This window comes from Haplochromis burtoni, unplaced genomic scaffold, assembly GCF_018398535.1.
Source record: "Haplochromis burtoni strain Fernald_Lab_line unplaced genomic scaffold, NCSU_Asbu1 Contig_233, whole genome shotgun sequence".
Taxonomy (NCBI): Eukaryota; Metazoa; Chordata; class Actinopteri; order Cichliformes; family Cichlidae; genus Haplochromis; species Haplochromis burtoni.
Genome location: NW_024582594.1, coordinates 982,696 through 993,915, shown reverse-complemented (window position 1 = coordinate 993,915; position 11,220 = coordinate 982,696). Strand labels below are relative to the sequence as shown.

At 39.6% G+C, this 11,220-nt stretch overlaps 1 protein-coding gene across 1 annotated transcript in view; it reads right to left on the bottom strand.

The window, feature by feature from the left end:
- Nucleotides 1–10,700, bottom strand: part of LOC102314537 (multidrug and toxin extrusion protein 1) — a 16,115-nt gene extending 5,415 nt beyond the window's left edge. The window contains exons 1-13 of the mRNA XM_005944523.2: nucleotides 10,435–10,700; nucleotides 9,761–9,862; nucleotides 9,603–9,671; nucleotides 9,232–9,380; nucleotides 7,079–7,121; nucleotides 6,201–6,245; nucleotides 5,996–6,093; nucleotides 3,639–3,736; nucleotides 3,032–3,213; nucleotides 2,841–2,949; nucleotides 1,615–1,690; nucleotides 1,237–1,306; nucleotides 1,011–1,143 (exon numbers count right to left, since the gene is read on the bottom strand). Coding sequence (XP_005944585.1) covers nucleotides 1,011–1,143; nucleotides 1,237–1,306; nucleotides 1,615–1,690; nucleotides 2,841–2,949; nucleotides 3,032–3,213; nucleotides 3,639–3,736; nucleotides 5,996–6,093; nucleotides 6,201–6,245; nucleotides 7,079–7,121; nucleotides 9,232–9,380; nucleotides 9,603–9,671; nucleotides 9,761–9,862; nucleotides 10,435–10,617 — 1,357 coding nt within the window. The 5' untranslated portion in view covers nucleotides 10,618–10,700. The remainder of the gene's footprint in view (nucleotides 1–1,010; nucleotides 1,144–1,236; nucleotides 1,307–1,614; nucleotides 1,691–2,840; nucleotides 2,950–3,031; nucleotides 3,214–3,638; nucleotides 3,737–5,995; nucleotides 6,094–6,200; nucleotides 6,246–7,078; nucleotides 7,122–9,231; nucleotides 9,381–9,602; nucleotides 9,672–9,760; nucleotides 9,863–10,434) is intronic.
- Between the last annotated feature and the right edge of the window lie 520 nt (nucleotides 10,701–11,220).

Sequence of the window (11,220 nt, the reverse complement as noted above, 5' to 3'; positions counted from 1 at the left end):
TGCTGCTTAATTAAAAAACTAGTTTAAGGTGTCCTGCACATGTGATATATATTTTTCCCTATATGAAGTCATTCTTTTTTGAACAAAAGTCAAAACAGAGCCTATTAATCTTTCAGTCATTTCTACACCCCCCCCCTCCCCCAAGAAAAAGAAAATCCCACATGCATACTACCCTTTAGGGCTAAGCCCCGGGTGTTTCAAATGTCTGGCTCCGCCTCTGGGTGTGTGCATGTGTCCCTTCTAAATTCACACAAGCCTAAGACATCCTAGTGAAAATCATGCTACTTTTACGATGCACATACATTTTTTATTTTTCTGTTCCTCACATTGTCTTCAGGCTGCACCTGTTTCATTTATTTGAACCCATGAAATGCCCAGTTGGGGTCATTTTAGGGTCTGGTTTCTTTTAAGTTTATGTCCAGTCTATTAATATGTTTAGTTACAACTGTTAACAACCAGTATCGCCTGATCCTCATCAGGTTCTAACATTATTTAAATACAACTTTAGATGAATAGCAGCATATGGCATATTATGATACGTCTTTAGCAAAAACTAAGCAGAAAACGCAGAAGCGAGGTGCTTTGCTTGGGATGATGATTGTGGTGTGCATTGAAGTTTGCATGGCCCAACATCTCCTCTTTATTCTTGTCTGTCCAAAGAACATTGTTCCATCAGATGCAATATTGCAAACCTAATCCATGCTGCAATGTTCTTTTTGGACAGAAGAGACTTTCTTCTGTCAAACCTTCATGGACAGCAACAAATGCTTCCCCAAAGTCACTGCTGATGTCTTTCCTCCCTGGCATTATTATAACATACTCGACTAGAAAACTACCAAAATGTCTGGTTTTATTTAATGAATATAATAAAATTAATTGTTATTATATAAAATTAGGGATAAATAAAGTACGACATATCTTATTTTCTCTTGTCTTGAATATGTGATATCAATCCAATGCTATGAAGGAAAACAAAGGAGCTTGGAATGCCACCCTCATTCAGTCCTCACCTACAACCCCCATTTTGGCTGCAAACATCAGAGACACACCAGTGGGTAAGCCAAAAATGTAGTACCCGACCAAGTTACACAGAGCACCAACCGACTGTTTTCCTACACCTCTGACAACTCCTCCAGCCACAGCCTGTAAACACAAACACAGATTTCTCTGAAGCACATTTTATATTTGACAGTATTAGCCTGAAATGTCGATCACTGCTGTAAAATCATTTCTTACCGCAATTGCATCGGCCAGATGCAAGAAACTAAATATCAACATGAGGTCAGAAACCCTCTGCAAAATATCACTAAAAAAATGTGCAGTTTCAGCTTCAGTACATCTGTCTGTACATTCACAAATATTGTCAAACATCAAGAACATATGAAACTTAATGAAAACAAGACCTTTAATACAACGGGACACATGAACAATGAATTTATTTGATTATAGCACTCACATAGGCTTGTTTTAGTTAACTGAAACTAGATAACAAGGGCAACATGTTTCTGGGACAAAGGTGTAAATGATTATCTTGAATAATACATGTAAGTAAAGAAGCAATAAATAAGAGAGGAACTCTTCCTGGAATCAAGGTTAAAGGTCAAAGATACTTACGGCTCTGATGTGAAAATGTATCCGATGACATCCTTTGAGACGCCAAAAATAATACTAACAAAGCATGCAATTATGACTGCAATGAGAAAAACCATTTAAATATTAAAATCACAGGAAAAACAGAAAAACAAGGAACACAAAAGGTGACCAACTTTACAGTTTATATACAGTTGTGGTGAAAAATGTACTGTAATTTCATTATTCTTCTTTTTCCAAAGTGGAACGATTGTACAGCATTCACGTTTAACAACAAAAACAAGTTCAAAAAGAAGGCACAAGTTGAATTTATGCTAACACTTTAGAACCTAAACCATGATATAACTGCCAGAAATCTTTCATTTTTTGATAATGGACTGTTTGTTGAACCTTTAGACAAAATATATATCAAATTTTAATCAGCATATATGAGTTTTAACTTGAATCACATTCGCTACATGAGCGATATTTTTGCAATTTAGTCATTAAAATGTGTCATGCAATTTAAATCATTTGGGGGTGGGGTGGGGTGGGGGGAGTCACGCTGATGATCACAAAAAGGCATGTATCAAATACGATACGCTGGGATTTAAAGGGTTCAAGTTTAACTGCAGGCTCAAAATTACATGAAGTATACATAGTCCACAAATTTATTGCAGTTTATTCAACATGTGTTCTAATGCATATCAACTACATACTATTTTGCCCAGGGTCGGGTAAACAAACTGGTCCATAATAGGCAAAAGGTCACTGGTTCAATTTCAACTGGAGACAAATCCCCTTTGGGACTGTGTCAGGATGGGTATCTGGCATAAAACTGCCAGATCAATCATGCAAAGCTACCCCCTGTAGTGACCCCTTATGTTGACGGAACAGCCATGGACCCTGTATGGGTTGTGGAGGTACTCGAGCTTCCTCCCAGACCAAAGAAATGCATGTTAGGTTAGTTAATGGCTCTAATGTCACTGTATACATGAATATGAATGGTTGTCTATCTCTGAGTTGGCCCTGTGATGGACTTGGCACCGAGAGTCCACCATTAATCTACCATTAATTGTCTATGCTGTTGGAAGGTGGCTGGATGGATGAATAGTTCATTTATATTTTATGAAATGTATTCTACTTCATATTCTTATGTCATGAAGCTCAGCATGAAATAAAACTAATCCTTCTACTGCTCAGTTAGCAGTATTTTTACTTTTTTCTGTTCATTTAACACAGACAATAATACTTAGTGTGTTGGTTCTTACATGCACAGATGATGGGGACTTTGCACGACAGCTTGGCCTGCTCGATGTTTCCTGCACCAAGTGCATTCCCAACCCGTACGCTGGCAGCACTAGCAAACCCTAATGGAATCTATGGGAAAATCCATGTGTAATTCCAAAATGTAATGCCAGGTCAACATATAAGCAAAAGTCAAAAGGTTCACTGGAGTTACCATGTATGCAGTAACAGCCAATTCGTAGGTTATCGAGTGAGCTCCCAACTCGGCCTCACTGATCACACCAGCCAGGAATCCTCCCACTTCAACCACCCACCACTCCAGACAGAGCATGAGCATGCTGGGGACAGCCAGCTGGGCAAAGGGTCCCCACTCCTGGAGACAGTCGAGGGACCAACCTGTGTGGGTCAGAGTGACTCTATATGTCATCTTTCAAACTATTGGTTTAAATTATGATTTAATTATGGGCCTCGGATCAACAATTACTAATGAGGAATTTGCATAAATCAGACATTACTATTAAACAATATTTAAAACCCACACATTTTAACTATTACAGAGATGTCTTGAAGTTTATTGGAACCGCAGTGTTAAAGAATAACCTCTCCTCCACACTGCACTCCACAGTTATAGAGTATGACTATTTTTATCAAACATTAAACTCTTGAGTATTTATAATGGAAAACTTCAGGTATGAAAGGCCAAAAGCTAAATGATGCAACATGATGAAATTATTGGACAGAATTGGAAATAAGGCGAACGACACAGCAAAATCAAAACATTTCAGCAAGTTCAGGATCCCCGTAGAAGTAAAATGACTGACCTGCCCATGTGGCCTTATGCAGACCTCTCAAGTACATGTAAATGAATAAGACTGATGCCAACAAATACTGGGAGATGGCACTGGCTGCTGCTGATCCTCTAGAAGATAAAAACATTAGAGATTAAAAGAAGGGGAAAAAATGAACAATTAAAGCTCCATATTTACAGGTGACAATTCAAGCACCCTAAGATAGGCTTCAGCCCCCTGTAACCCTGTAAAAGGACAAGTGAAAGAGGATGGATGGATGGGTTTCGAATTTGCTGTCAGTTCATTATTCCTTTTAGGTTTTTGAGAAACAATTTACATTCATGTTCTACATTTTGTTATATATTTTTATCAATAGTGCCGCTTTGTATTTCCTTGTGCTTATGGGTTTTATAGTCTTCCGAAGCCTGGTATTGATTTCTTATTAGATATTTGTTGTTTGCTTCAAATTAAGCACTTTAAACTAAAACCACTATCAACGTGTATGCCTGTTACATCTAACCCTTCTTTCCTTCCATCATGTTCAGACAGAGCTTTCAATGTGTGGCATGAACTGGGAATTCATAAATTAAAAGGATACCTTCATGTCATTTCAACAATTAAAAGATAGATTTGGACTACTGTGCAGCCATTTTTTAAGATATCTTCAACTACGAAATTATATCCGCACACATCTGCCGCAGTTTGAAAGCATGTTGTCTGATACCTTGGATAGATGCCTTAGTGATAGCCGGGGGTCCAAACAGAGAATCTCATTATTCTATAACTCACTACAGGAGATGAGTACACCTTCTACTCGTTCAATTAAAGAGAAGAGGGAAAAGGAATCTGGGATCTCCCTATCGGAAGATTTTTGGCAGGAGGTCTTACGCAACATAAATATGCTTTTTATTAATTCCCATCATTGCCTAATTCAGTATAAAATTGTACACAGGTTACATTACTCAAGGGAAAGAATTCACAAATTTTATCCAGACTGCTCTCCCTTCTGTGAAAAATATATGACACATTATGGAAATTTGTTACATAGTTTTGCACTCTGTCCAAGGCTTTTGTTTTTGGTGTGACATCTTCACCTATCTGTCTAATATTCTTAAAATCAAGACTGATCCAAATCCAACAGCAATTATCGTTGGGATCTCCAAAGAAACACAAAGCTTACAACATGCTCAAAAAAGTCTTACGTCATATGCACTGATGATTGCAAAGAAACTGATCCTGCAGCTTTGGAAAGGCAAAGAGGTTCCTGTGTTAAAGATGTGACTCACAGAGCTAACAAATACACTTCACCTTGAAAAAATAAGATATACCGTGAATGGCAATGTGAAAGACTTTGAACTAATTTGGCATCCTTTACTTGCATATCTTGGGAAAATGTAACTTTCTGGCAGTCAGGGGATTGGGGTCAAGGTTGGGTTTGTTTGTTTTTTTCTTTTTTCTTTTCCTAAGACATGTTGGGTTCACGTCAACGGACTTGAAGTCTACTCTAGATGCCATCTAAATCCTCGATTGGTGGATTTTTTGTTTTTTGTTCTTCTGTTTATTTATTTATTATTTATTTAATTACTTTTTTGTTTTGTCTTGTTTTGTTTAGAGAAAAAGGGGGCATAAGTCCTATTAACCTGTAACAACTGTGATACTTGCTTCTAATAGAAGATGTTTGAAACAGATGTTGTTTGCTTCAGTCTTGTTATTATATTCGTCTTTTTGTTTTTCCTGTTGTTCTGTTTAGTTGTATTAAAATTGGTTAGTTATGCACATTCTATATTTTCTCTGAGTGGTCTTTATGTATCCCTCTTAGTGGTGTTTCCGATAATTCTCATAGCAGTGTTCGTATGTTTAATGCTTTCTGAACATCTGGGGTTTTCAGGCTTGCGTTCATGTATTCTCTGTCTTTTTGAGCCTTGTAACCACTTGCTCTTTGACACTAAAAATATTACTATACTCAAGCTCATGATGTCATGGTCCTGAATCGGTGACCCAGTGTTTTGTGCATTATTGGTGTTATTCTATGATTTCATCTTTGTATATGACTTCTAGCATTCTGAGTTCTGTTTTTGTATTTTAGTTTTGAGGGTTTTTTTCTGGTGCCTCTGTGTCTAGTTCTTAGGTTTAGTTCTGTGCCCAGTCTGTTTCCTGTTTTACTTTGAAGGTCTTTCAAGTGCACAACGATCAAATGCAGGACACTTGATCCTTGTGTCCTGCATTTGGGTCTGCAAATTTACCAACACACCATAAAACCTGTGGTAATTCACCTAAATTCACTGGATCATGGATTTAGATAAAGAATTTAAAACACATATAGTTTTCACTGTCTGAATTGAGGTTACATTCAACCAATGATGTCACAGGAATGATGGAGGAAAACTTACGCAACACCCAAATCCAGCTGATGGATGAGGACGTAGTTGAATATTGCATTAAAGACATTTCCGATTGCTCCAGTTATAACTTGAGGCCATATAATTCCCTGTACACCAAAGCACAAAATACAAATAATATTCATGTTGATGTTTTAAAAGCACAACCAGTTATTAAAGTAACATAGGCCATATGCATGCTTCAAAAGCACTGCACCTGATTTTGAAGATACCTCCCCTGCAGCTGGTACATGAAAGCAGCCTGAAGAAAGCAAACATTAAATTATAAGAGACTCGTTGACAGAAGTGAAGAACAAATTTGAGCACATGATCGGAACTTAGGTTAATCAGCACGCTAACACTTTTCAATGAAAACAATGAACATGTCAAATAATTACTAATAAATCAAAGAAATAAAATTTATCACAGATTCTATACATTGATACACCTCCACTGCAAGTTATTAACCCTCATCCACTTTGTCTGATAGCTTATGCCTCAAAGTTCAACCAAGAATAAATGAGAGGGGGGCATCAGAGTTAGAGATTGAGCAGTATTGTTGAACAATGTAAATCTCCTTAGAAACGAATACAAAGTCAAACATGATAAATGGTGAATGCACTGATTCTTATAAAGTGCTTTTCTAATCTCTCAGAGCACTCAAAGTGCTTTTTACAACACGTCTCATTCACCCATCCGATCCTTAACCTCTTAAGCACCAACGCCCATAGATCTGGGGGCAAAAGGGAGGAGATCACATTTAGGGTTAGGTGAGCATGCCTAAGTGCTTTTTAGCTAACATTCACACTCCAATAGATTCATTGGAGAGTAACTTGGGGTTACTATTTTGCTGAAGGACATTTGGCATGCAGACTGGAGCAGCTAAGGGGTCAAACTACCAACTCTAACCCTTAGTAGATGACTTTCTCTACCACTTGAGCTACGGCCACCCCGTGTGCAGAGGTGTGACCGATGCTCTCTGGACCTTAAATAGCACTGCATCTGTTGTTAAGACCCTCAGTTCTGGATATCAACCTGCCTTTTGTTTAAATATTGAACACCTTCCAAATCTGCATCAAATCCTGTCAAACTCACCGGCAGAGCAGGCATGAAGATCTTCACATAGAGCTGGGAGAGGCTTCATGTGGAAATGAAAAAAACAAAGTAAGCCTGTGAAACTGATGATGGTGACATTTGACTGCACATAAATTAAGGTTACATACCATTTTGCTTGTTCTTTTACTTCATTCTGCTCATTACTGTTTCATGCTGTGCTACACAATGGTGACTTTAATGCGTTATGCTGTAAAATAAGCCCACCAATGATGGTGCTTCCTTTTTATACTTATTGGGTCCAACTAATCCCAAATAGTTTAGACAAACTGAAAATGCATCTCAGGTCTCAGGATGTTAATTATCTTTTTAAAAGTTTTTGGCAGCTTTATCCAAAAGTCGAGGCACAGTAACAATGTGACAAACAAACAAACACAGCACGTAGTTTAAGTAGTGTTGGGTTGTAAACCTGTACAAGGATCTACTGAATTATTTCTCACAGGTCAGAAATGTGTGCAGTAAGAACCAGCACACATTTCCGTGCATTTCCACCGCTGAGTTAACAGCTGGTTTCTGCTGCTACAGGTGGTCAAACTATGAGGTTTGGTATAATGTGCTTTTCGATTACTGCATTACAGTTTATCTCGAGTTACGTTCTAAAAATTTGTTGTTTTTAGGCTGTAAAACCCATCACTACACCCGAAAGACAAAACGCCAAAACACAGACTTAACAATGTGGTGTATGTTGTACAGTGCAGTGAGGAATGCCCAGACCTCTACATTGGAGAGACCAAACAGCCACTTCACAAGCGCATGGCACAACACAGAAGAGCCACCTCCACAGGACAAGACTCAGCAGTCCATCTGCATCTTAAGGATAAAGGACACTCTTTCGAGGATGCCAATGTTCACATTTTGGACAGAGAGGACAGATGGTTTGAAAGAGGAGTGAAAGAAGCCATCTATGTCCACTGTGAGCGACCATCTTTGAACAGAGGCGGGGGTTTACGACACCAACTCTCTGCCATCTATAATCCAGTTTTGAGATCCTTCCCAGACGCCTTAACACCCACTCACATCCTGGGCCATCTGATCTCATGATAAGGTGGGGCCAGGCTTCACAATGAACTCACCCGAAACTCTGGCTGATTGGGACCCACACCCAGTTTCACACCTTGGCTCAGGCGATTAGAGGATCATCAGGGGGTCCTTTTGTCCCTCTGTGGGGGGTTACTCCCACTAGGTTTATATCTGGGACTCTCCACCATTTGACCTTAGAACTGAAGAAGCTTCTCGGATGAGAGGTGAAACGTCTTCAAGTAACTTAAAGAAGTCCAGACGCTTTTCTTTGCAAGCTCCTTTGACCGTCACTACACACTTTATACACTTTCCTCAGACAGGCATGAACATTTTCACACTTTTCTCTCCTGTTTAAAGACTCTCAAAGTTCAAACCTTCGTAGAAAAATAAGTCCAGTATTAAAGAATGAAGCCAAAGATCAAACCCTGTTTTTAGGTCCAGAACATGGGAATAGAGCAGCTGCCAGAGAATTAAACATTAATGAATCAATGGTACGGAAGTAGAGGAAGCAAGAACAATGAGTTGAGTAAAGTTTAACTCATCTGACTGCTTTGTTTTGCCTAATGCCTCATGGTCCGAAAAATACGGTAACTTCTACCTTCCTTTAGCATGTCCAGAAGTTCATCATTTGTGAGATGGTTAGCATCTTTCTCTGTATCTTGGGTGCTACCGCAGGTGCCTTTGACGGTGCAAAACGTTTCGTCGACATTGTTGTTTTTGTTGGGGAGAAAACTTACAAACATACAGTACAGCACTTCAGAGTCACACTGCTAGTGATCGAAGATTTATGTAAATTTGACAAGCTGAATGCATTCTGTACTGTACAGGAGACACGGCACGGAGGAGATTGGTTGACAATGGACAGCCGATCATGGACGCAATGCACTGTAAAAACAGAAAAACAAAAACAAAAAAACATGCAAAATTGCACAAAAAAAATCCGCCTAACAGCCGAAGGTGAACCGCAGTATAGCGAGGGACCACAGTATTTTTTGCACAAACTAACAGTGCTTGGCATTTTGCATAATTTGTGTTTCCTTAAGAGTGAGACAGACACATGCTCAGCAGTGTTACAACATCCACGCGTCTGTTATTGCTGGTTAATAACGGCTCACCTGGCGACATCTGGACTCTGTTTGACAGCAAGTAGAAGAGGCTCAGTGTTGATGAGGATGGCCCAACAAGGGAAACAGGCCAGCAGCAGAATCAGGACTCCCCTCTGGAGAATCACACCCACACGCTTCAAGTTACCGCTCCCATACGTCTGCGTGAAACAGGTAGACAGACGCTCGGGTGAGAAAAGTTGGAAAACACAGAATCCCACCAAAGAACAAGGGTATGACTGATCATAGAAAAATAACTCCACACAAAAGCTCAGTGTTGAGATGTTTAAAAGGGGATTCCAGGAGAACCTGGGAACCCAGCTGTGCTGCTTGTGTTTGTCTTGGTTACACAAATAAAGTGAAAGCTCTGGTGAGGACCCTACCTGAGATATGAGGGTATCACAAGTTAACGACAAACCGGTGCCAATGGAAATACCAGTGACGTTAACTACCTGCAAACGAAACACAACATGCATAAACTGGGGTAAAAAATGATGCATATTTACGGTTCAACAACAAAGGCACTGAAATGTTTGCTCACCGCAATTGATAATGCTACAGCTGCAAGTTCAGTTTTCCCCAGGTGACCACAGAACACCGTGCTGACAAAACTGATCATGAAAGTCATGAACTGGGAAATGACCTGAAGTACAGAAGAGGAGATCCTGACTCTGTGTTGTATTTAGAAATACATTTAAAGGAAAAATAAATAAGTAATGAATATGGTTAAAACATTTAGTAACTTAAGGATGTTAAACATATAGCAAATATCTAAAATAGATGGATACTTCCCACAAGGGAAATTTCTGTGTTACAGCAGCACGATAAAGAGTAAAAATAGTAAAAACATAAGCAACTGTATGTTTTGGGGGCTTAAAGAAAGCATGGAGGAATTTGATATGTAATCCAAATAATGCATAAAAACATAGTAATTTAATTTAAAATTAAATGATTGTAATACTAAACAGATATACACAGTACAGTCCTACAGTGCTTGAGGTCCATTCAGAAACAGGACTTCATAATAACATAAATAACATTTAATGTATTTATTAATAAGACACTAAACCAGGGTCCAGGTCCCACGTTTAAATCAAATTACAGTTTATTGACACATGGTGCATCTTCTGTAGTAAATCCGTTCTTCCTGTCAGTAACAACAGACAGAGAGTGTGACAAACTTCAAATGAGCTTCAAATTTACACACAGTCTTACCACTGGTCCCGCCAGTTTGGAAAGTTGCACAAGCTCATTGCGGTAAACTGACGGAATAAACCGAGGGACACATTTCTGGCAACAGCCTCGGGAGCTCTGTGCGCAAGCAGCCGCTGCACCTTCTTTTAAATCCTCTTTCACTGCCTCGGTGCATTTTCCTGTTTTTTCCCCAGAAGAGTCCATAATTGAACAAATACAGATCCTCTTCACAAACAGCTCTGGGTGATTTCTGTCACTCAGGCAGAAGAAAATGTTGTTGGTTTGATAACCAGCGCAGGAGTCTGAGGAGGGGCCAGACACATACTGTCCTCCTCACCTTACAGCCAACCAACTCTTGACTCTGTTTAGGTGTGATTTCTGCTATTGCAAAATACTCAATACACTTGTACAAATAAAGCATTCACTTACAGTTGATCATTAAAATGACAGTTAAAAGATGCTGGTGATATTCCTTAGTAAATGGTAAATGGCCTGTATTTGTATAGCGCTTTTACTAGTCCCCCCTAGCGACCCCAAAGCACTTTACACACCCAGTCATCCACTCTCACATTCACACACTGGTGGAGGCAGCTACAGTTGTAGCCACAGCTGCCCTGGGGCAGACTGACAGAAGCGAGGCTGCCATATCGCACCATCGGCCCTTCTGGCCCACACCAGTAGGCGGTAGGTGAAGCGTCTTGCCCAAGGACACAACGACCGAGACTGTCTGAGCCGGGGCTCGAACCAGCAACCTTGCGATTACAAGGCGAACTCCCAACTCTTGAGGCACGATCGTCCCCTAATCCA